The 27,221-nt window shown below is 37.7% G+C and overlaps 1 protein-coding gene across 5 annotated transcripts in view; it reads right to left on the minus strand.

Annotated features, from left to right (window-relative positions):
• Positions 1-1,715: 1,715 nt before the first annotated feature.
• The window catches only part of arhgap46b (Rho GTPase activating protein 46b), a 96,715-nt gene continuing 71,209 nt past the window's right edge, over positions 1,716-27,221 (minus strand). For all 5 annotated transcript variants that reach the window (XM_055187936.2, XM_055187937.2, XM_055187940.2 and 2 more), the window contains 7 exons: positions 23,465-24,077; positions 23,000-23,098; positions 10,363-10,436; positions 7,261-7,460; positions 6,094-6,185; positions 3,720-3,889; positions 1,716-3,634 (listed from right to left, as the gene is read on the minus strand). In XM_055187936.2, coding sequence (XP_055043911.2) covers positions 3,440-3,634; positions 3,720-3,889; positions 6,094-6,185; positions 7,261-7,460; positions 10,363-10,436; positions 23,000-23,098; positions 23,465-24,077 — 1,443 coding nt within the window. In that variant the 3' untranslated portion in view covers positions 1,716-3,439. The remainder of the gene's footprint in view (positions 3,635-3,719; positions 3,890-6,093; positions 6,186-7,260; positions 7,461-10,362; positions 10,437-22,999; positions 23,099-23,464; positions 24,078-27,221) is intronic.

Raw genomic sequence — 27,221 nt, forward strand, 5'->3', positions numbered from 1 at the left:
CACGCAGACTCGGCATTGTTTGCGTAATCTCCTCTTGGCAGAAAGTTTATTACTGCCACCCGCAGGACAAACTGTGCATTGCACGATAGATAGATAGATAGATAGATAGATAGATAGATAGATAGATAGATAGACAGATAGACAGATAGATAGACAGATAGATAGAGCAGACAGACAAAAATCGAGAAAACGAGTTGGGACTAATGCGAATAGCTCTCGCGGTACTTCGACGTCATACACTGATAGAACTGCGCAGCTCCGTTTTAAGTTGAACATTTACATGAGAAGTTAACGCGTTTAAAGTAAAGTCAATAAGTCTATTTGCTGTTCTTGAAACGATAAATTAGAAAATCAGTAAATGGATAATAACACTTACGTTAATGTTTTATTCATTAACCCAATTAATGTAGTTTAGCGTCAGTTAATCTTTTTTTTTAATGTTACAACAATGAACAAATGCATTGCCCATTGTCCGATCAAATTTGTTTATTTGCATCAACTACTGTTGAAAATGGTAAGTACATGTTAAAATTGATCTTAACTAAGATTGACAAATGTTGTAGAATTATTTATTGTCAGGTTAACTAATGTAGTTAAGAAGTGTTAACAATTAGTGCCTTATGGCAAAGTGTTGCCTAAATATGTTTAGTTGGTGTAGAAGTAGCTGCAAAAACTGGTTTCATGGCTGGTAAAAATATTCATGGGCAGTGCATTTTCTAAAGTCACAGCCATTGGCATTGTTTTAGGCCGTGCTTGCAGACGTATCAGCTTTTAAAGGACGACACCTACATGATACGTACAGACTAGTAGACCTACTTAATCGATTATACGTAACGTTTTCTATTAAAATAATGCAAAACTCATTCAAATCTACAGGGTTCACATTGGATGAGATTCTTGAAATTGGCCACAAGAGGGCAGTAAAGGTATTAACTAGCAAACTTCGTTTTAAGTTGGAAATATGAGGAGCATGTTTAAGTTTTTCCATCTTAATCCTCTATAAGTGACATATCGACTGAGTAAGGCCATGTGACAAATATCTGCATGTAAGCACAGTCAATAAAACAGAGATAAATCGATTAAAAACTCGGAGGGAAACTTCTGTACAATCATACAAATTTACAAACTTTATTCTTTCAGAGGTCATCATGAAACTATGCATATTTAAACACACATCAACTCTCATCCATCCACCGCTGTCTCTTAACACATACACAATCTTTTAAGGACATTTACAGTAAAGGTGCTGGATGAGTATCAGACCCTGCAAAGATCATGAAGACCCATAAGAAAAAATAAAAATAAAAACAAGAAACAAGTGCAACAAAAAGGGGGTTAAACAAAGATAAGTGTAGTGTCCCAATTCAGGCAGATCATTTATTTTCATCATTCATATAAACACAACAATCAATCAGATCAAGGATCCATATATACAAAAGCATCTGTGCCAAATTCCCATCACATCAAAGGCAAGTGTGATTTTTGTAAAATGTGTTATTGTTTATTGTATACCAGAGATAAATCAGTAGTTTTGAGTGAATGATCATTGCTGCAGTTTTAATGTTCATATAAACCGCAAATTTTGAGATATTGTGTAGGTATAAGCATTGAAGATCCACTGTGAATGTGTAGATTTTAGCGGCATCTAGTGGTGAGATTGTGAATTGCAACCAATGGCTCAGTCCACGGCTCACCCCTTCTTTTCTAAACACATAAAGAAGCTACGGTGGCCGCCACAAGACAAACACGTCATTGGCTGAGACAACGTAGGGATGAAACGCTAAAACATAGATATGTATAAAGGCTAGATGTGTTACGGCGGAGTCTCTAACGTCATCACCTGGCGGCCATCCTACCACAGGCAGCTCGCTCACTCGCAGCACCGAGCCCAATGGTGCAGGTACTTTTAAATGACCACAACTTGCTCAATTTTCAAACGGGTTGGTTTCTTACAAACGTTATTAACGTGGCTATAATTCTGGATGCTTTAACACATTTATAACAAATCAAACCGTTTGAAAATCGGTAGGAAATTAAGCAAGTTACGGTCATCCAAATGTACCTGCACCACTAAAACTCAATGCTACGAGTGAGCGAGCCGCCAGTGGCAAGATGGCCGCCAAATGCAGACGTTCCACTCAATTGGCCATCAGCGCTTGCGAGACATCTAGCCTTTTTATATATATCTATGGATGAAACGCTCTCTGTAGATAAGTTTGTCCATTTAAGGCTACTGTAGAAACATGGGGGCAACTTCCATGTAAGGGGTCCTGTGGTGTATGTAGATAAAAACGGGTCATATACGGTAATAAAAACAATACAGTTCATTATGTAAAGTCTTTATACACCACTGATAATATAGTTATGTATAATATATTGCATTTCTGTCAAAAGGTCCTTCTAATATGCACCTTTAAAGGGATAGTTAACCCAAAAATGAAAATTCTAGAAATTATTCCAAACCTGTATTAATTTATTTGTCCTGATGAACACAAAGGAAGATATTTTTTAATCAAGCAATTTTGGAGCACCAATGACTTCCATAGTAGGAAATAGTATGGAAGTCAATGGTGCTTTAGAACTGTATGGTTACAAACTTTGCTCAAAATATTTTCCTTTGTGTTCAGCAGAACAAAGAAATTGTTTATACGTATATTAATTTAATAGTGCAGACATTTGATGGTAACTGTATTGCCCTCTTGAGGTTTGTTTTTAAATTTAGACCCCACTGATGTAATCGGTTCATTGGAAAATCAATTCTGCATTTACAAACGGGAAACTTTGGGTTGACTGGGAAACTACTGTAAGCAAAAGATTGAAAAAGCAGAATCCAGAAAATCTTTGGCTCGTGGTAACCTTTCATTTGAGGCCTGTGACAATGTGGAAACATGGATGGTTGTGTGTTTACACGGGCACATCACACACACTGTTATACATCAACAAAAAGTTCATCCAAACCCACTCTCAGGACGCATGAAGGGTGCCAGACCCCAAACATTGACCTTTATGCATCCTTTACAAATAACACTGAAATATCGCTTGCGTTTTTATGCTCCTGCGCTTCAGCCTTATACACAAAACCAAAGCGTTTATTCTCTCTCTACTCATACTCGAGCTTACAAACAGCTGCTATTAAATAAACCCAACACTCATACCATATTAAATTAATCAGATACTCATATTGCATGTATGGTATTAGGATTATGATTGTTCAAAGGATGCCTTTCCACACTATTTAATAACCCAAAAAGAAAAAGGTCATGCTTTTTATGTTTTTTTTTTGCAAATCCTATAAACCGATTCAGTTTATACAGGCTCCAAAAAAGTATGAGTCATTTTCTCAGCAAGGGTTAAGTTGAGGATGATTCACTTGTCAGATGCTGGTTCTGATTCCCATCATCCTCTAGGTGTAAATCAACAGAGATGGATGAGAAATATCTCAGATTAAACCCCGGATGAAACTTGTGTCCAGGTGAACAATGAGTATACGGAGGAAGGACATCTCTTTCCTCGTGTTCTCAAAGATAATCCGAGGATCGTCCGACTGACAGCGCAGGCAGTTCGGCGCCATCACCATCGCCAAATTATTCACGTCCATCTTAGTCCTGCTAACGTTCACTGGCTGGGCAAAGATCTGGGGTGGGAGAAAAACGCACAGATTTTATAGATTCATACTGCAGGTGTTATGCAGGGGTTGTGTTCAGATGGCAGGGGTTTACCTGTAAAAAGTTGATGAAGTAGCAGAGCACAAGTCTGTTGGGCTCTGGTAAGGACTGAACCACATCGATGGCTGCATCAGGATCTTCATAATGACTGATACACTGCGTATAAAAGCTCTGAGGAATAACAGGCTCCTCAAGCTCTCTGTACCATAACTTTAACAGAGATGCTGAAACAGAGAAGGAGATTAAATATGTGTGTTAGATGTTGTCTTTATATTATACTGGATTAATTCATTTCCTATGCAGGTGTGCACAGTCCCATACAGTAGTGATGTCTGGCATTGAACAATTGACATATTTGTTCAAATATATTTATTAAAAGTGCTTATTTTCTCAAAAATACAAACATGTACATACATGTAGCTCATATAATATTGTAGCCTAGTTTGTCACTTGCCATTAATATGTTTAAAGCAACTGAAAAAAGACCAAATGTAAGAGCATGTCACAACCTCTGCCAGTGTCCCAAAATGGTCGGACCCCAGAGGGTTAAAGATTCTGTATGGATGTTTGAAGTACTGAACTGATCAAATTGTAGTAAATGTTTTTTAGAGAGATTTCATTTTTTTCTTTGCATTTTTGTATATTTGAATAAAACCCAGATTCACTAACACACTATGCTTTGTTTCTTTACCAAATTATTTGGTCCAATGAATGCCTTAAAGCATAGGTCTTCAACAGGGGGGTGGTATTACCAGAGACCCTATCGAACATATAATGGCAAAATAAAAAAGGCATTAATATTCTAATAATAATAAATTAAACTGGATTAAAATGAAAGTTCCCACATTAAAGTCTATTTAGTCGATTTCAAATGTTATGTAGTATGTTAAAGGAAAACACCATCATTTTCACTATTTTACTATGTTAAAGACATGAGTAGTTACATGTATGGTGGCACAAAATAAAACATGGTGATTTTTTAAGCAGATAAAAATGAGAACTATATTGTATGGCGGATGAGCACTTAGTTTAAGCGTGAGGGGGAGTAGTCAGGCGTGATGATGTTACTGCGCGCCGAGGTCAAAGTGCTGCAAACTAAGTGCTCATTATAGTTCTCATTTTTATCGCCATGTTTAATTTTGTGCCACCATACTTACTCGTGTAACTACTCATATAACAGTCTTTAAATAGAGAAAACATGGAAGTGTATGTTGGCTTCTAAATTCATCCCTGTTTGGATGCTAAGGAATGAATGGAGCTAGGCTAAATGCTAACACATTCATGACGTGCTGTACAAAGATTAAGTGCACGCATTGAATAAAGATAGGTATGTATTAATTCATCTAAGTTGAGGTAAAATATTGAAAAATGGTGGTGTTTTCCTTTAACAGTATGTGTATTATTAACATAACCATCATTACAAAGTATATAAATCCAGTCTTAATTTGTTACATTTACTAGGGGTCCCCTCCTCTATATCCATTAAGGGATCCTTGGCCTTATCGTGCGTTCATACCAGACGCGAATGAAGCCTTAAGCGCAAGTGATTTACATGTCAAGTCAATGCAAAGACGCGATAGACATCCTGCGGCGCGATTTGTGCGAATGAGGTGCCGCGAATGATGCGATTCACATAAATGACAAGACGTGAATTGAGCTTTTAATTTTCACACGCAAGTTAAAAATCTGAACTTTGGAGATATTCACCCGCGTTACCAATCGGGAGCTTGCTCTTATAGTAACGTAATTACGACGTAGCGAGTGGAGGCAGAAATACGAAACGAAGCTGTACGACACATATTCATACTTTTAAAGAAACAGGAATAAAAAGGATCTAGTTTGGAAGAAAGCACATAATGACACATAATGAGACTACAAGCTAGCTAAAGCCTGAAATGAGCAATCTGAATTACACACGCGAATTTCACATGTGAATGCCGCAAATTTCACGCGTGAATGCCGCAAGTTAACTCAATATGTTCAAGAGTCCAACTATAAGCGAATAGCTGGACTTATTTGCTTCATTCGCATCTGGTATAAACGCAAAGTTAAAGTTTAAGTGTTTTGTCTATTTTCTACTCATATTTTTTTGGTTTAATCTAACATAAGGCGGCATTAAAAGCAAATATTGTAACATTTTCTCCAAAGACATTACGTTTGGCCGCTACTGTACAATATGGATCTTAGTAGATATTACAGTACCATATTCACTTTTTTGCAAATATCACAATTTAAAAAAAGTCTAATCAAAGTTTTTGGGATTTTAGGAAAATTTATAGACTTTCAAAAGTTAACTTTATGAAATGCATGAGCATATAGGTAACAACAAGGCAAACAGCTAATGGAAAGCCACGAATCTCCTATTCTGATCTCATATATTTATATATTTTCTAATCACATGTTTTCACATCATGTTTTATCTTCTCACCTGGGACGTTGGGATCTGAGAGGTTTTCTGGGATTTTCCACTGGTCGACCTGTAGCTTTAGAGCGTTGACCTCATCAATGTCCCCCGGTACTCTACAGGATAACAACACTAAATTGTCAAACTCATTACCTTTTTCTTAATCAGTGGCTGCCAGTGATGTCTCTTCCGAGGGGCACGAATTGAAAACATGTGTTCGGTGGGTCACGCGAACCTATGTGCATCATGCGTCACGTCAAAACACGTGTCCGCTGCACACGCGCCAAAAGGGCCCATGACAAAACAGACGCTCACGTTCACAAAATACTCACAAGATACTCACTTAACTCGCAAACGTGAGCGTCTCTTCTATCACAAACCCACTCTAAGCATCCGCAGCAAGCACTCACCTTAACAAAACCCATGATGCACACACCACGACACGCCGAACACATATTTTGACATGATGGGCTAAATACATGTTGTGACGAGCTTTGAATCGTGTGCCCTCAAAAAAGAAGTCACCAGCCACAATTCTTAATGTTATTTACTTCATTTCATGTACTGTAACACTTAACCACAAGGTGGGGCAAATATACCATACTTTGCAATGTTACATTCACTATACTTTATGAGAGTTTACCACTCAGATTGCATGTTTGTGTTCGAGCGTGTTGAATACCGCACACATGGGGATTGACTCGGAGTAAACAAAAGAAAATTACAACGTGTACAGGAAGAATCTTATACTCGAAGGTAATAAAATCTGTACAAAAGGGATTCATTATTATCAGGATACATCCTGGCGACAAGGGAAAGACAATCCTAACCTCCATCAAGGACAAAGAGGGACGTCATAAAAACTAATAATATTAGGAAGGGATGAGTATGTCAAATCATCCCAAATCATGTCAACTTTTCTTTCAGAAAAAAAGAAAATATTTTGAGAGACCACCTAGATCAATATAGCTCTCATATTCACTCTGGTTCTGTTTTCACGTGCAGCCGATTTGAGGAAGTTTAGAAAAGGTGTGTGCATGTTTAGATAAGAAAGTCATAAATCTTCATACTTTATAGCCATTTGTTTTAGTAATTAACCCAATTAAAAAATTCCCCCTTAACCGAATATGAGTTATGAAGTGCTCAATATTCTTCCTGTTATGACAGGACCACTTAGCTTTTTTGTCTTACCTGAAGATGCCCTCGGTTTGGGCTCCACCCAGGGCCAGTACGCACTGAGAGAGCTGCACCTGCACCCAGGGCAGTTTTCTGTCTGGAAAGCGTCCGCTCTGCCTCTCCATGATCTCCTCCAGAGCACTGCCGAACATAGACGGGGTCACGATGGCGTTTCGCCCGTGATCGATCTCTTCCAGGGTGGGCTTTCTCAAACCCTACAGAAATATAGGAAATATAGGATCAAATGCTACGAACCACCTTTATGATGCTGTTGTTGAATGTTTATGATATGTTTGGAGGTGGATGGCTTTTGGCCACTCAGGTTTTGCAGAATTGTCATTTTTAAAAAGTCATACACTGTCAGAAAAATGGTCCAAAAATGTTCCCTAGCTGTCACTGGGGCAGTAGTACCCTTTTAAAAAGTACACCTTTGCACCTAAAGAGCTCATATTGATACCTCAGAGGTATGTCCTGGTACCAAAAAGTGCATAATAGTACCTCAAAGGTACATATAGGTACCAAATGTATACATATCTCTACCTAAATGGTACATAGTAGGGCTGCATAACGATTAATCGCGATTGATCGTTTTCAGAATAAAAGTTTTTGTTAACATTATGTATGTTTGTGGTTTGTGTACTGTGTATAATAACACACACACACACACACACACACACACACACACACACACACACACACACACACACAGACGCACGCACGCACGCACGTATATATTTAAGAACAAATATATATATATTTGTACTTTTATATTATAAATAAGTACTTAATATATACATAAATATTTTATCTTAAAGTTATACATGCATGTGTGTGTATTTATATATACATAATTATTATACACAGTACACAAACATATATGATGTAAACAAAAACTTTTATTCTGCAAACGATTAATCGCGATTAATCATTTAAAATTTTGCATTTTAAGTGTACATTTTACATATTACATTTTAAAAGGGTACTGCCCCAGTGACAGCTAGGGACCATTTTTGTACAAATAGAGTTGAATGGCAACCACCTACTGACACAAACATCTACCAATCTGAGTGTTTTTCACAACTGCACAACTATGTAAAACAAACAAACACTAACACAATATGATATACGAGGCTTGAGCGAGATGATGCTTATATGTGTGGTATAACCCCTGGTAAAACTTTAGGAGACAGTGGTGGGACGTCTGATTACAGGGCGGGACTGGTGAACGAACCAATGCCAGTGATGTTACTTTTGATGTTATTCATGTAACTCGTGTAGGGGTTATAGAGGGCCCTGGAGGGTTGTTGTAACCTTTTCTCCTTAGTTTGGGTTAGTGGATTAGTACCTCTCATGGTGCGTCCTTAAAAGTTTGGTGCTGTGATTGCTAACAGATGTGACCGATTATAGACGGCTACACTATATACTGCTTCTTTTGACTATTTGGAGACTCCTGGGTACGATCTCACAGCACTGCTGGCATCTATAAATAAACATTACTCCAAGGGAAAACTGCGTGTTTTCAATTATCATTAGTCATGACGTGATAGGATCCTCCAGCTTCCATGTGTCCAGTTAAAATGTGTTGTATGTCACTAGAACTGTTTGCATAAGAAAGAAAAATCACAGATGAGATTAAATGGAGAGCAAATGGTCTCAAAATCTGCATCTGAGATGTTTCTCCTGAAAAATAAAGAATCACAGATATCGCCGTAATGTCTCCATTAGAGTTTCAGATGAGATCTCAACAATTGCCAAGTCTGCAATATGTCTTATGATTAAAGATTTCAATTTGAGCTCAAACATTTCCTATCAAATTTATCCAAATCCACTGTTTTCATATTAACTCTTTCCCCAACAGCATTTAAAAAAAAATTTTTACAAAAAGTTTAATGCCTTCCAGTAAGTGAGAGTATTTACTGTTTTTAAGTCAGTGGATGCTTTAGTGTTTTATAAGTTGGGTAAGAGTGACATCTAGTGGACAATAGCGGAAAAATGGATTGCCGTAAAAACGCGTCATTGGCAGAAAAGTGTTTTCTCTTGATTGACGAGTGAACTCGTCAATGGCGGGGAAATGGTTAAAGAGCCCATTTTATACAAAATCCAAATTTAAAAGGTGTTTGGAGATAAATGTGTGTTGGCAGTGTGTGAACACAACAACCCTACAATGTACCCTCTCCTTCTTTTTAATCCTTGTTATAAAACGGTTAGTTCCAATCCTTGATTCTGATTGGTCAATAGGTGTGCTTTATTCACGATAAAACACTGCTATGACCGCTTCACCCAACGGTTCTATTTAATATCACTGCGCCCTTAGCAACACCCTCAGCAACACATAAACATATAATGAGACAAAGTCTGAGAACAGTTTGTTGTTTTTATTTGAGCTTTCATGTTGTTGTTCGCAGTCAGGGACTATTTTTTCTAGCGGAAGGAATGCTTTTATTGATTTAACTTCATGAAAGTTGCACTAATATTTTTTTTACTTTAGTATTGTGTGGTAACCGTTTTATAAAAGCAATAAGGTACTCGAGGCAAGTGCTGTATCGTGAATAAGTAACGGCTAAAGGGGTTGCAGGCACTCCGCTTCGTGCCTAACAACGCCCTTCAGCCGTTACTTATTCACGATACAGCACAGCCTCTCGTACCTTATTGCTTACTTAAACCAAAGCTGTCTGATTAGAAATGGTTTTTGATTGTCTTGTTCATGTGACATCACACTGATAAAGCCCCGCCCATGGTCACTGACTGACTGGTTAATTTTACCCAAAAGCTTTTCTAAATGTGTTTGTTAACACACATTTGTAGCACTATATGTATTCATAGAAATAAGATCTATTTTAACTGAAAGCTTCACTTTCTGCTGGTAAGTAAGGGAGGAGCTGTAGCTCATTTGCATTTAAAGGTACACACAATTTGGACATGTTATAATAAATGATCTGTGGGGTATTGTAAGCTGAAACGTCACAGACACATTCTGGGCACACATGAGACTTATATTACATCTTGTACAAATGGGCATAATAGGTGCACTTTAATCCATACCAGCCTATAACATGTCAACAACACTGGATTTAGATCATAGGTTAATGTTAATGGATTTGATTTGCCGTCCCTTACCTTCTTGCCTCCAGTGATGGCCACTTTCTGCAGTTTACGGTAGCAGTACTTAGCGTAAGTGCTGATGGGTAGACCTGTCAAAAAAAATAAATACAGACATTACTGACCATTGACAGAGCTCATATGGGAAAGCCGCTAAGTGTCCCAATGCTCCTGATAATTAAGTGTGTTTTGCTTTCCCAGAATGCAAAGAGCCTAAGGGGAGACGGTTTTCTTGTGAATTTGTATCTTGTGACTTGTATAAGGATTTTAGACTCAGGGGTTTATAAAGAAAGACATCTTTATGCCTAATTACTTATTTTTTATGGTGTTATGGTCAAACATAGTATGAAAGACTTTGTGTGTGTGGATATTTTTTGTAATATAATTTACAAAATATACCCAGTAACCAATAGATGTCATTTCCCTGTCTAAGTTAACTATAGACCCGATACATTCTGGCTATGAGTAGCCAAATAAACTTAATTTTGGTTACATGTCATTTTTAGTTGCCAATAGTGATTGCAAATTGTTTGATTTTATTTATTTATTTATGTCATTTATTTTTGGCTAGACAATGGCTAGACGTCTATTCAACTTTCACTGACAGATCAAATTTTGTCTTGTTTTAGCCTAAACTAAACAAAAATCTATGTCTGTCTGTCTGTCTGTCTGTCTCTCTCTCTCTGTCTCTGTCTCTGTCTCTCTCTCTTTCTCTTTCTGTCTGTCTGTCTCTATGTCTGTCTGTCTGTGTGTCTCTATGTCTGTCTGTCTGTGTGTCTGTCTATAAATGACTCAATCAATCTGCCTGTCTGCCTGTCTGCCTGTCTGCCTATCTATCTATCTATCTATCTATCTATCTATCTATCTATCTATCTATCTGTCTGTCTGTCTGTCTGTCTGTCTGTCTGTCTGTCTGTCTGTCTGTCTGTCTGTCTGTCTGTCTGTCTGTCTGTCTGTCTGTCAACCAATTAACTTGTCTGTCTGTCTGTCTGTCAGTCAATCAATCAATCAATCAATCAATCAATCAATCAATGAACTTGTCTGTCTGTCTGTCTGTCTGTCTGTCTGTCTGTCTGTCTGTCTATCTATCTATCTATCTATCTATCTATCTATCTATCTATCTATCTATCTATCTATCTATCTTTCAATGAATCTGCCTACCTGCCTGCCTGTCTGTCTGTCTGTCTATCTATCTATCTATCTATCTATCTATCTATCTATCTATCTATCTATCTATCTATCTATCTATCTATCTATCTATCTATCTATCTATCTATCTATCTATCTATCTATCTATCTATCTGTCTGTCTGTCTGTCTGTCTGTCTTTCTGTCTATCTATCTCTCTGTCTGTCTGTCTGTCTGTCTGTCTGTCTGTCTGTCTGTCTGTCTGTCTGTCTGTCTGTCTATCTATCTATCTATCTATCTATCTATCTATCTATCTATCTATCTATCTATCTATCTATCTATCTATCTATCTTTGAATCTGTCTGTCTGTCTGTCTGTCTGTCTGTCTGTCTGTCTGTCTGTCTGTCTGTCTGTCTGTCTGTCTGTCTGTCTATCTATCTATCTATCTATCTATCTATCTATCTATCTATCTATCTATCTATCTATCTATCTATCAATGAACTTGTCTGTCTGTCTGTCTGTCTGTCTGTCTGTCTGTCTGTCTATCAATCTTTCTCTCTGTCTATCTATCTGTCTGTATGTCTCTCTCTCTCTGTCTGTCTGTCTGTCTGTCTCTGTCTGTCTATCTATCTATCTATCTATCTATGAATCTATCTGTCTTTCTGTCTGTCAATCAATTAACTTGTCTGTCTGTCTGTCTGTCTGTCTGTCTGTCTGTCTGTCTGTCTATCTATCTATCTATCTATCTATCTATCTATCTATCTATCTATCTATCTATCTATCTATCTATCTATCTATCTATCTGCCAACAGTAGCATATAGTTGCGATCTTCTCCACTAAAACTGTTAACCAATGGTGGCAGATATCTGCCAAAGATTGAAAATAAAACAGGTTTACTGCCAGTAAAGGGATGCAAATTAAGTAGAGAATCTGTTTTGTTGCAAATTCAAATGACATCAAATGAATAATTTCTGCAAGTTATGCCGTCACTGTATGATTTATAGAGCGTTGGCTCATCCTGAATCACAGAAAAAATACATGGAAAATTGTTAACCAACGCTCTCAACAGATCCAGTTACCAACACAAGATCAAACAAATTTAACACATACGTAAGTGGAGTGCAAGTAGCCACAAGTTGACTCAGATCAGGACAGAGTTTCTAATCTTACTGTGAACTCCTGTTATAATGACTCATAGAGATAAGTGTCTTCCGCTCAATGTCATACTGGACATAAACCTTTAAAGTCTTAAGTGAGATGCCTGTAATAAATGAACATTTCCTCATAGTTGCATGAGGCGTAAAGTTGAACTGTGATCTGACAAACTGGCCGAAAACCAACCAAGAACGTTTCTGCACCAACAGTATCTGACATGCATGATTCGCTAGATGAAATATTACACTCCACATCTACACTGTGAGAAAAAATGCTCCCTTTTAAAAAGTACAGTTTGCACCTATAAAGCTGATAGTAGTACCTCACGCATATATATATATATATATATCTGTAGCTAAATAGTACATATGAGGACATTTTCAAAGGGTATTGCCTCAGTGACCGCTTGGGACCATTTCTTCTGATAGTATATATTGAAATGAAACAGATGCAGCTAAGCTCATTGGCTAAAACACACCGATCTTTATGAATTACACAACAGTGTAATGTGTTATCTATTTCATTTAAGAGAAGACACTCAAAACTTCAGTTTCCCACCCTTGTTTTCGGTTGGGAATGTGAGTCATTTTTTGGCTGAACAACTATTACACTGTTACAGGGGTCTGAAATTCAGATCCACAAGGGCAGATTTACTGCAAACAGGTGAGGGAGTTTGCACTGGGTTGAACTCGAGCCTGGGAGACAAAAGCCACACACACTTAGAGGCTTCAGGGCTCTTTACAGACATTACTCACACATTCAGGGAAATCAATCTTATATGGGAAACACGTTCTTGAAACCATAAGGTCTTCAATCTTGGGTTTACAAGATTGTGAGTCAAACAACCTAAATAGCATTTTACTTAAGGCTAAAGTCTCATAATCTACAGTAATGGTGAGATTTGGAGCATTAAAGTTTGATTTCATTCATTGATTTCAATCTTGATCTTACTCAGTCAATATTAAAGATATCAAGGTTATATTTTCACAGACTGTTCTTTACATTAAGTAGGATGAGTTTATGTAGAAAACAGTCAATCACAATAAAATACTTTAGCTGGGTTAAGTCAAATTTACTGGCACAGTTCAACAAAGTTTAATGATGTGTCCTGATAGGACTCCCCTTAGGTGTACACATCTGAAGCTTTGTTAATATGATGGCTTACAGGCAGCCAAATATATTTGGCACATGAAACAGGCACATCTATATTATTTGCATATTGAAATGATGAAAAAACAACTTTGACACTGGCGTGCCTTGTTCAAACTCATTTGATATATGGAGAAAATACTTTAATAATTATACAACAATTCTAGATAGATATCTAAACGTGCAAAATGATGGCAAAACAAAACAGTAAACAGTAAAATTAAAAGGTTGTTTTGGCAAGTTATCTCGTCAATTAAGAGAAAACATTTGCATGAAACAAAAAACGTGTTCCTGATGAGTTTTATGTTAATCTGTAACATCGTGATTATCCCCTAGATCAGGGGTTTTCAAACTGGGGGGCGGGGCCCCCAGGGGGGCCGCGAGATGGTACCAGGGGGGCCCCAGTTTTATGACATTTTATAAAATACATTAATTTATCATGAATTCTTTGTAATTAAACATGAAAAAAATAAGGCTACTAACCAAAAGCACTACTTTTTTGTATAATTTAATATGTGTTTTAGTAAAATGTTGAGTTTAGAACAGTTTTTTGTCACAAATTTTCTTTGGGGGGACCGCGAAGGAATGCACCATACACAAGGGGGGCCGCACGCTGAAAAAGTTTGGGAACCACTGCCCTAGATGGCACTTACACAATTTAGAAAAAACGGAAGCAAAAAAATATTTACCCATTTTACACTCCGTGTATGTTTTGATAATCATTCTGAATCTGATCTCTAACAAAATTCCTTCACAAAAATGCAATTATTTCAGAAAAATTCAAGAAAAATTCAAGAAAAATACCCATATTTAAAAGTTTATAAGCAGAGAAAAAATATAGATGGGATGAAACTTTTTTCTTGTTTTGTTTGTGTGCTTGTTTATTGTTTGTTTGAAAGCAGAGGGTCTGTTCTTTCATTTGATATATTTGTATGTTTATATATTTTTTTAGATGAAAACTTAAGGAATTTTGTGAAACCTTTGTGAAAATCACAAAAATACTGATGGGGAAAAAAAGGCTAGATGGGAATGAGTTAAGGTTCAAAAAAATTTATACATTTTACAAAGCTCATCATTCTGAAAAGCGCAGTGTGCTCTGATTGGCCAGCTATACAGTGCATTGTGACTGGCTAAATACTTCAAGCATGTGGGGGAAATGTTACGCCCCTTAAAAAAAAAGATTAATTCAATTTATTAAAATTTTTTAAGGTAAGAGGTTGCAATCGATTTATTTAAGCTACATTTAAACAAAAAAATTAGAAAAAAACTAATGAAAATATATTTGTTTAAATGTAGTTTAAAGGAACAGTATGTAGGATTGTGGCCAAAACTGGTATTGCGATCACAAAACGTATGGCTTAAACTGGTACTGCAATCACACAACTGGTGGCCAATACACAAAATGACAACATAAACATCAGTTGAGGGCTGCAACTCCACTTTTTAAATGACAATATCCTGTCCAGACCACTGTTGTCACTGATATAAGTATTTGAAATGAAAATGATTTCTTAATGTCTGACATATCAGGGACATTTTATGATTAATTTATATAAATTTCTTACATACTGTTCCTTTAAATAAATTGATTGCAACCACTTACCTTAAAAAATTGTAAATTGAATGAATATTTTTTTTTCAGTGTACCATATCCCAAAGCACATCAGCTCCTAAAGCACAGCGTCTCCATGACATGGCGGTGGTGGCAATAATAATACTAATACTAAGTGAGAACAAATAATATGCCGCCTTTCTTTACGTATACATTTGGGCGGCGTGTAATGCAAATCTTTCCACACAGTGACACATTTATGTGGGGGTCTATTTAAATTAGGGGTTTTGGGAAGGAGTGGTTGAGCCTTTACTTTTAAAAATAATTTTTTAATCTTCGCGGATCTTCCATATGAAGAAGCTTTCAACACTCCAAAGACAAAGGAAAACATGAAATCACATCATATGACCCCTTTACAGCCAGATAGCGGACCTGTTTAAAATGTGATTTCAAGATTTTTGGTACAATAAAGATTGTGAATTTCAACCACAGCTCACCCCTCCCTCTCGAAACGCATAGAGAAGCTACGGTAGCTGCCACAGGACAAAATGTCATGGTCACTACGTCGGCTTACAGGCAGCTAAATTAATTTGGCACATAAATGAGCAGTTTGTCCATTTAGGGCTACTGTAGAAACATGACGGCGACTTCCATGTAAGGGGACCCGCGGTATATCTAGATTAAAAACGTCTTATTCCAAGGTAATAAAACAATATAGTTTATTATGTAAGAAGAACATCACTGATATTATAGTTATGTATATTATATTGCATTTCTGTCAAGAGATCCTACTAAAAGTTACACAATACCCCTTTAAGCATCAACAACAGCAAAAACAACAAGTGCAATTGTTTTTATGGTAATATCATATAAATCTGTTTGGTAACTACGGCACTACAGTGATATAGAGGAGAGGTGACTGGGGCTAGTTGTCACACAGGGAACTTCACAAGGGTTTTAGGCTCAATTAGGTTTAATAAGCACTAAGGTTTTAAAATTCTAGCTCTGAACAATGACACCCTCACAGACAAACTAAACAAAAGTCCTGCGTATTGTAGTCAGTGTCTCTCAGTATCAAACTTGACAGAAACAGGTGGGTCTGTATGAGTCTGTCTTACGCCATCAGACACAAATGAATCATGAAGTCGCTGAGATTTATAGCTGATGTTGTGCCCTGATGACTTTTGCCTCTATAAAGTTGTAAAAACATGTTTCCCAAGCAGCTCAGACATTTCACAAGCGTTTGTATCTCGACTCTCTGACATCAGATATTGATCCCTTATGTTCTTTTACTCTATCATCTTTATTCCTCCATTTCATAAAACATTCTTATCTTTCCTCCATTAGTTTTCAGTCTCGTGGTTCAAATAATGTTATTCCAAACCTATTATCTACTTTTTTTTAATAAACACAAATAGTTTTCTTTTCTATAGTTTCTAGTGGCCACAAATGTATGTATGATGGCTGTTATGCATACAAATAACAATCTCTTGGTCCATATAGGCATTTTTACCCACAATGCACCCTTTACTCTACAGGAGGCTGCCACATCGCCACAAAACCCATCTCAAAATCACACAAAATAAAAAAGTCTCCTTTCAAAAGGACCGGATACCAGTGCCTCTGCACTTCAGCCCGTCTCACAATGCCATCTCCTGGGGCACAAGGCGTTGGTGGACAGCTGGTGAGGCCCAGCAACCCTAATGCCACATTGTCTAAGCGCTTTTAAAGCATTCCAAGCGTCCACCTGACTAAGACACAACAGTGAGCGAGTAAGGCGCAGACGTCTTATAGGGAAAGTTACACTCAAACCAAAACAATCTTTTGTGTCACTAAAGAAAAACAGCAGCACTTCATGACTGCACTGTGGGACCATGTGAAGCTCTCGCTTGTATTCTCCATCCACCAGAAACATAACAGCGTTCCTAATGTTTGGCTTCACACATGGAACCTGGGATTATGCAGCAGTGTTTTTCTGACTTTGCTGTAGCTCATTGTGGTTACAAACCCTATTACAGTCTAAACCCGGACCTCCAAACAACTAAAAGGTCAAGATGAAATAAAAATAGTAGTTTTGGAGCGTAATAATAGTTTTGGGTATAACCTGCACCAGACATAAACAGAAATGAACTTTACTCTAAAGGAGGTCACACACCTGGCGAGAAGCGCCGCGTCGCACCATGTATATAAAAATACAACACATTATTTTCTATGAATGTACACACACGGGTGGGGTCTGTCACTTTGGACGCCGCTCAAATCCCTGCCGTGCCATAGAGCGCACGCACATAGTTTAACATTAAATAACCTCATATTTGTCTCAAATTGTTACAAAACATTTTGAGTTTACTCGCTTCATTCGCGCGTAGAAGCCGCAGGTGAAATTCTAGTCATCGAGACATTCAAGCGGAAATTCACGTCATGGGAGGGGCTTCTGCGACTCCGCTTGCTGTAATCATGTCACTACTAGAGCAAGCTCCTGATTGGTTAACACGACGCGTTTTTCCGCCAAAGTTCAAAATTTTCAACTTGCGCGTTTGCCGCGGCAACGCTCAATTCGAGCCATTTGAGTGAACTAGACATCCAAATGAGGCGGAATCGCATCTACCGTGCCGCGAGACCTTCAAATCACTGGTGCTTGACGCCTCTACTGCAGCTGGTGTGAACGCAGCATGAACGATTAACATAGGCTGTTAACGCATAATTTGATTCTGAAAGTAGACTCTGTCTGACTAAGTTTGCGCTATTGACTGTGCACGTCCGGTGTGCAATACCTGCGAGTGACCGACAAGTGACGCAAAGCAACACTTCTCTCCCGGTGTGTGACCTCCTTTATGGTATGCGCACACCAAAACCAAATTTATTTATTAGCACAACTCTGCATGAGTAAATTACATACATAGTCAATGCAAAGACACGAATAGATGATAATTCTCGCCGGAAAACGGCGAATGAAGTTAATTGGGTGAAGCGATTGCTGCGAATGCTCAATATACGCCTCCATTTCAACTTTTACGCAAGTTAAAACTCGAGTGGGAAATTCACGTGACTCGCTGTCGCGCAAGCCAATTAGCGAAGAGCTTATAGACATGTCTGGTTATATAAGAAAATGGAGGAGAGTATTGGGTCTCATTCATTAAGCATGCGTACGCACAAATTTGTGTGTGAGATGTGCGTATGGATGTTTTCACTAACAAATCGTGATTCAACAAAAACGTTCGTATCAAAATTTCTTCTAAATGTACGCAAAAATTCAAGAAAACCTCGTACGCAATAATAACATACACTATAATCAAATACTAGGCTATAATTATAACGTTTCTATAATAATGTTGATTATAAAAAAAGATGTCCATTATAATATTTAATATAAAATTTTCTGTGGACCAGCGCTGTGCTGCAGAAAGCCCTTATATGGAGCTGGTTTGGGCGTGTCTTATGTAAATTTCCAAACTTGTGCACTCGGCCGCTCATGTTGAACACTCCAAATTTACTAACGTAAGAACAAGTATAAGAACAAACTCATGTGTTTACACACGTGTTGTGAATTAGGCGGAACGTTTTTGTAAAGTGTGCATATAAATACGAAAAACGTTTGCAATTATAAGTATAAATAGGAAAAATTTACAATTATTAGTATAAATACGAAAAACGTTTGCAATTATTAGTATAAATATGAAAAACGTTTGCAATTATTAGTATAAATATGAAAAACGTTGCAATTATTAGTATAAATACGAAAAATGGTGCAATTATTAGTATAAATATGAAAAACGTTTGCAATTATTAGTATAAATACGACAAACGTTGCAATTATTAGTATAAATACGAAAAATGATGCAATTATTAGTATAAATACGAAAAATGATGCAATTATTAGTATAAATACGAAAAATGATGCAATTATTAGTATAAATACGAAAAATGGTGCAATTATTAGTATAAATATGAAAAACGTTTGCAATTATTAGTATAAATACGAAAAACGTTGCAATTATTAGTATAAATACGAAAAATGATGCAATTATTAGTATAAATACAAAAAACATTTGCAATTATTAGTATAAATACGAAAAACGTACGCAATTATTAGTATAAATACGAAAAACGTTTGCAATTATTAGTATAAATACGAAAAACGTTTGCAAACATTAGTATAAATACGAATTTTTTTTGCAATTATTAATATAAATATGAAAAACGTACACAATTATTAGTATAAATACGAAAAACGTTGCAATTATTAGTATAAATGTGAAAAATGTACGCAATTATTAGTATAAATACGAAAAACTTTTGCAATTATTAGTATAAATATGAAAAACGTACGCAATTATTAGTATAAATACGAAAAACATTGCAATTATTAGTATAATTACGAAAAACGTTCCAATTATTAGTTTTGCAATTATTAGTTGAGAAATCTGCTGATAACAATTATATATAACCTTAACTAACCAAAATTTACATAAGCTGCTTTAAACAGCAAGTTGTCACTACATTAGATGAATTTATTATTAATTTAAGAGCCTGACAGGCACTGCTTAACATTTAGTTTTTTAACGACAGAGATATTCTATCAAACATCTTTTATGTTCCACGAAGGAAAGAAAAGCATGCAGGTTGGGAACGACGGCGGGTAAGTACATGTAGACAGAAATAATATTTTTTGCCGAACTGTCCTTCAGTGTTAACCCCAGGATGCCTTACATGTCCCCCTAAAACAAAGATAGTGTTCATCATTTCACGGCTCTGGTCCTGGCGAAGAAGCGCACGTCTCATGTTAAGACAGCTCACAGTGTAATTAACCGAGGCCAGGCTGAAGCCACATTATTAAAAGCCCACGCAGAGCCGTCTCCTCAGACGCTTTGTTTTGGATCAGGGCTCTTGAGGAAAGCTCACTGCGTGTTTGAAAGAGAGAGAGAGAGAGATAAAAGAGTAAACTGAAAGTTAAGTTGGATGGAAGCCACCGAGAGTGTAACTTGATAAAAATGTCCTGTTCTTTACGTCTCCATCTCCGTTCCTTTTTGTCTTTCCATTTCCAGTCACTCTCGGTTTAAGACTGAAAGGCGTTCTCAGGATCTCTGTTGCCTCTCATCCCAAACCCCCCCCCCCCCTTCGCTCTCTCTGGCGGTTGGCCAAAGAAGCGTGGGATTTGCAGAAAGTCTTGTTGTTCGAAGCTTTAATCTTCCCTTTAAAGAAAGCGAGCGAGTGAGAAAATAAAGTGTAGGGGAGTACTGTCTTTCTGTACTGGGTCAACTGGTTTCTCCTTTCCTGTATCTTCTCCTCTCTGTTATCAGACAATGGGCATCATTAAAACTCAATGCTCTGCAGTATAATTGGGAATGTCTGAATTTATAAGAGTCATCTACCCACATACTTTGGAGTACCTTGATAAAAACTGCAGGAATCTTCCCCTATTATCTTTGCACACTAAACACCCATGACATCATCTGTGTGTTATTGAAGATTAGATGCATAGACTTACAGCATGTAACATACTTTGTAATGCATTTAGTATAAAGGTCACGTTCTTTCTGATCCCATTTTTTAAACTCTGGTTAGCTCAAAAAGCTCAAAGTTCAGTGCCAGGTGATATATTTTCTTTAACAGAATTCGCCTTTCAAAGCCTACAGCGAACGGCCGGTTTGGACTACAGCCCTCTACTTCCTGCTTTAATGACATTACTAGAACAGTTTTTTGACTAAACTCTGCCCACAGGAATACGTCAGTCGGCAGCTAAGCTAACGGTAAGCTAAGCTGCTATCGAATCACAACACACTAAACAAACTACACAATCAGAACTCGTTACGTATTTCTGAAGGAGGGACTTCATAGAACAAGACATCAGCCTGTTTTTAGGACAGTGAAAACAGCGCTATACAGATAAGTAAATTGCGTGAAAATACCGCGTTTTTTTTTTACATGTGAAACATAAATACATGTTATATTGCCCACTATAAACACAATCAAAGCTTCAAAAACACAGAAAGAACAGGATCTTTAATGTGCAAAGTGATGCATGTCCAAGTGAACAAGACCTTTCAGAGGAAAATAATGTGGAGTTGCATTCATTAATCAGGAATTGCCTGGATCGCAAAAGTTTGGGCTGTTATCATGACATGCTTTATACATTTTTTAGGACTTTGACCCTGAATTTATGTACTAAAGTTAAAAGGAATGCCAACATTTGGGGACTTTTTTAAAAGCCCTCAAAAATGTCTCAAGACGGATTTAAAGGGCACCTATGGTCCGAATCACGTTTTTACATTTCCTTTGGTGTGTAAGTGTGTATTAACGATATGCAAAAGGTACAAACCCCAAAATAAACAATGACGCGAGTTATCATCTCCAATTTAAATGTCTTTTCTTGGACTACAACAAACACACGGATTGTAGGCAACAGTTTACTTCCTGGGATTGCTGATGTAGACAAGACCGACATTATCATAATTCCTCCCACTTCGGACTCCCTGTAAGTTAACTCCTGTTAGCATTGCATTGTGAGCGAATCTTTCAAACATGGTAAGGAGCGTCACATTTCCGGCTTATGTCAGAGGTATTCAGGCCAATCACAACATACAGATTATCTGGCCAATCAGGGACACTTTTCAAATCCGTGCGTTTCAGGAAGAGAGTGAAATCTGGAGCTACAAAAATGTACGGTATGTGGAAAATAATGTGTTTTTTTAACCATAAACCACACGAACACATGGTATTAAACCAAATACACAAAATAATGTTGTTTTTTAGCAATTAAATAGGTGCACTTTAAAGTCGATTGCTCAAACCACTTCAGGAGGTGGTCTGAGATGCATTTGAAGCTTGATAATGGTAGTTAATGGTGCTTCTGAAGCTAGTTATTTTATTTCGTAAAGTTTATTTTTCTTACAATCACATTGATTTCCCTCAGAAGATTTTATTAACCCCCTGAAGCCTAGTGGATTACTTCTGTGAAGGACGGATGGACTTTTTCGGGCTTCAAATCAAAAGCACCATTTACTACCATTATAAAGCTTGGAACAGCAAGGACATTTTCTAATAAAACTCTGATTGTGTTAGTCTAAAAAGGATAATCAAATACATCGAGGATGGCTTGAGGATGAGTAAATCATGTATTCATTGTATCCCTTTAAAGGGGCAATAAGTAGGATTTACCCCCATCTAGTGGTGAAATTGTATTTTGCATTCAAACGAATAGTGCTCTCTAGCGCCTCGCTTTTCCAAATGCGTGTTGCAACTACGGTAGCCGTTGTGTACTCACTGATCTCTTTGTTCGTTTCAGCTAGTTCCCGTGTTCTGAATGAAAATGCGTTGGTAGGCTAGTGGTTATTGTCCCTCTCTGCTATTATAGTTTTTCAATACTGCGAAACGACACGGAAGCCTGCTTGGACTTACCCGTTAAATGTAAATAAAAAGAAGAAATTCTAAGTTTATAAAGAAAAGTCAGATCACCGGCAGAGGTCATTTGACACCAACGAGGACATATTTATGAATAAAGACATTGATTTTGATTAATAAAAGACTTAAAACCCTACTTTCTGTCCCTTTAAGATGCTTTGTATTTAAACAGTTGATCAGAATTTATAATGCATAGGTACCAACAACTGTACTAACGTTGTCTTTTTGTGTGTGTATGTATGATAAGAGTCGTTCCACATTAAAACTCACCCTTCTCTTCCTCTTCCTCATTGTTCTGTTTCCTCTTCTTCCTGGACTTTGAATTCTTCTTGTTTTTGATGTCTTGCTGTTCCATGATATGTTGAAGGACTGTCAAACACAATAAAACAATTACACACCAATCACTCCAATAGCCCTTTAGAAAAATACATGGCTGTTATGTGACCTGCAGCGACCCCTGCGTTTTATTTTTCTCTTCCTCAGCGTTACATCCTGTTTTATTAGGCAGTGTGCCATTGTAATTTTAGCAACGTAACCAATATTGGCACGGTTTATATTGATATGAGCGTTCCAGGGTTTGAATCCATAACATAAACACTTCCCTGTGTGTATCCGTTTTCTGTGCTATAAACAAATACAAAACCCTGAACTAGCCCATCTGCACTTAAGTGACCTCTTAAGGACTTTTCGGAGCCACACAGAAAGAAAAGACACACACTTCCTAGGCATGCTTACTTTTCTTATCGTTACTGGGCTCAAGATGTCTCTGAATGTAGCCTTCCAGGTATCGTCTAAATTTAGGCGAGGGCGAGAAGAACGCCAGGCTGATGGCCATTAGCTCCCAGCCGGCCTCCAGGCTTCTCAAACCCGAGTTATCGGTGGTCTGTCGCACCAGTTGGACGTACAGCTCGTCCCTCAGGCCCTGCATTCCCCAACACTTGGTTACCACCTGAAGGGCAGCGTGTCTTCTGTCCAACCTGGCAGGCCGGTCTCCCATGTAGGCCTGGACCAGCTTAAACATCTCGCAGGCTTCCTTCTTGACGACTCGATCGCTGGTGATCAGCATGGGTTTCTTAATAGAACTACGGTTCCAGGATAGCATGTTAGCGATGGAGACCCGTCGGCGGAAAAGACCTTGCGTGTGCTGGTTGAGGTTCTTGCTCGCCCAGTCCTCCATGTTGGCGTCCAGCGGAGGCTTGCATAGGGTGGTATATGGGTATTGGTAACCAGGAGGGGGGCTGTTGGTGTTGTTTTTACGGCTGATGTGAGGGGTTTCGTGAACCGCTCTGTCATGCTCGCAGTTCTGGGACGAGGCGTTCTGCTGAGTTTTGGATTCCAGTGTTGCTGTCTGTGAGAAAAAGAAACATGATGTCAGTATTTTGCAATGAAATTCTTCTAACGTTTTTGCATCCTCAATGCTGTATGATGAACTTGAATGTGAGTGCATATGTTGCGTAGGTTGCAGCTGATTGGCTGACTCACTCTCCCAGCAGAAACCATGGATTAGTCTTGGTCCCTAAATAGGTGACCCAAAATGGAAATCGCATCCAAACATCAAACATTTCTGCTTCCCAGTAAATTACGAGTGCAAACTTTAGTAAATCAATCGCATTGCGTGATTGATAAATTTTGCATAAGGGAAACTCATACAAATTCATATGCAATAAGGTCAATCATAAAATCAACTGTTGCTGTCCACACCTCTTCAGCTCTAATTTTTCAATGCATGTCTTTTGTAAATCCTGACAGTCATTTTTTTACGTCAAAAGAGGATTCGCGCTTTTTCTTAAAGAGCACCTATTGTCCGATTCACGATTTTACATTTCCTTTGGTGTGTAAGTGTGTAGTAGTACATGTTAACAATATGCAAAAGGAACAAACATATCCAAATTAAACAATGACGCGAGTTATTGTCTCCAATGTAAATCTCTTTTCTTTGACTACAAAAAACACACGGATTGCAAGCAACTATTAATTTTCTGGGATTGGTGATGTAGTACAGACCGACATTATCATAATTGACCTATGGCAAAGCCACGCCCCTCCACTCACTCGGACAAACAATCAACATTCGGTGATATACGCTATGGCAGCTGTCACAGTAGGAGATAGCATTGCTATTACAATATTGCTATTACAAATAACAAATAACATTAACAACCGGTTATTTACAGATACCTTAATGAAGCTAAGTGACATGATGTACAACGCAGCTAGAAGCTAACGTTAATGTTTTCTAATGTTAGGCTAACGTTACGTTAGAAATGTTAAAGATAATGTTCAAATACGTTGTTGACTTACCTTAGAACAGATGTAGACATCCTTGTTTAATTTATTCACGTTTAGTTGGTGTTGTGGTCTACCGCATAACTTAATCTGGATTAAGCAGACACAGTGGTTTGGGAAAGGGTTAAAAAATATACACTGTCACCCAGCGTTTAGGGATACCTAGTGACGGAGTTGCATGTAAAATGACAAGAAAAAACGAATGAAAATTGACTAACTGCAATGCATTTCAATGGACGTGGAAGGAAAGAATGTACGAGTGTATTGAGTTGCTATGCGCACTGTGATTGGCTCATCACGTTTGGGGGCGTGGCTTAGCCATAGGTCAATTCCTCCTGCTTCTGACTCACAGCCTGTAAATTAACTCCTGTTAGCATTGCATTGTGAGTGAATCTTTCAAACATGGTAAGGAGCGTCACATTTCCGGCTGACGTCAGAGGTATTCCGACCAATCACAACGTACAGATTAGCTGGCCAATCAGGAACACAGCGCCTTTCAAATCAATGAGTTTTGTACAAAATCAGTGCGTTTCAGGAAGAGAGTGAAATCTGGAGCTACAAAAATGTACGGTTATGTGGAAAATGTGGAACACGCGAACACATTGTACTATACCAAATACACACAATAATCTTGTTTTTTAGCAATGAAATAGATTCCCTTTAAAATCAAGTGTAAACAGGGCCTTGAAAATCTTTCCTCTTTTACCTCACCAGTACATTTATGGACATTTTTGGCCCTTATGTTGCGTCCCACAATTGTTTGAGCGTTCTGCTATGAGTATTAAATTCTTCAGATGATGTGTAAAGTTAACATTAGTCTAGCTTTTTAAAAGCCGTCTCAGGGGCCTCTGCCTTACTGTTTCATTCAGTGACCTCTATAATATGGTTCCATCCCATTACACAGTGGTTTTGAATGCAAGAATGGATCTAATGTAAACGTTTCTTAAGATACGCATCTCATTGGGGTCAAGTAAACCTAAAACCAGCCTATTTATACAGAGATTTTATCTATTCAGCCTCCTTTAGCAGCTTGCAGTAGGTTTCCTCACATGCCTCATTAACCTCATCATTAGTTTCTCTCTTTCTCCCTTTCTCACTTTCCCCCTTTCTCTGATTAAAATACACTTTAATAAATGTAAATGTAGATTTGTGAGGTTGGAAACGTTGACTCAAGGATTTGGTTCAGAGAAACCTTCTTACATCCTGTTGGAGAGAGAACCGACTCTAATGTCCAGAAATCTCTATTCTTATTATTAAATATGACCACATTGTTCAATTCATATTGTTAAGGGCACGGTGTCACATTGACGTAATGCCAGGGATTGCCAAGGCATGTTTGGTAACCCATACATTACAAGACCACTAATGTAACAGGCCAAATGTGTACCTCATCACATGTGCATGACATCATGCTTATAACCTGTCATCCCTCATTGGCTCTTCATGTGACTATAATAATGGCAGAATTAACGTGTCGGGTTGTGTCGCATGCAAGATTTATTTTCAGAGACATGAATAGAAAAACCATAGTGCCAGAATCTAAGTGACCTTGAGTTGTAACCAGTTTACACAATGTTGGTAACTTTCAATAGCAGGGGACTATTTTCGGCTGCTGCGTAATATCATTGCGCCTCCTGCAGCCATGTTACGGCAGCAAAGTCTTTGATTATTATGCTAGAATGAGAGTATAGTTCCTAGCCTATCTGCCTAGAAAAACAACATTTAATTTTCCGTCGGTCTTTGTACACGATGTAACTTCAGAATGGTCAAATTTTAAATAGGAAAAATATCCAAACTCTTCTGTTATTTTTTAGCGCGATGCCAATGGTCTAATCAGATTCAATAGACCATGCCAAGCCATGCCAAAAGTGGTACCGCCAGACCCGGAGATCAGCTGAATGGATTCCAAAACGGTAAAAATCAAATGTTTATCTCTAGGGGAGCTGGAAAATGAGCATATTTTCAAAAAAAGTGGAGTGTCCCTTTAATGTGCTGTAATGTTACGATACCGCCATTTTGGTTAGATGCAGTTGTGGGTAAAATTAATTGAATCGTTTACGATCATTTGATTGATGACAACCTCTCAGTGTATTAAGATCCATAATATGAACTCCACCAACTCCCTCATGCTCCCCAGGAGAAGTTAAACCACATGTGCAGAATTACACTAAAGACAAATGGATCTGTCAGCACACACATTTAAACA

This window comes from Misgurnus anguillicaudatus, chromosome 13 (assembly GCF_027580225.2).
Source record: "Misgurnus anguillicaudatus chromosome 13, ASM2758022v2, whole genome shotgun sequence".
Lineage (NCBI taxonomy): Eukaryota > Metazoa > Chordata > Actinopteri > Cypriniformes > Cobitidae > Misgurnus > Misgurnus anguillicaudatus.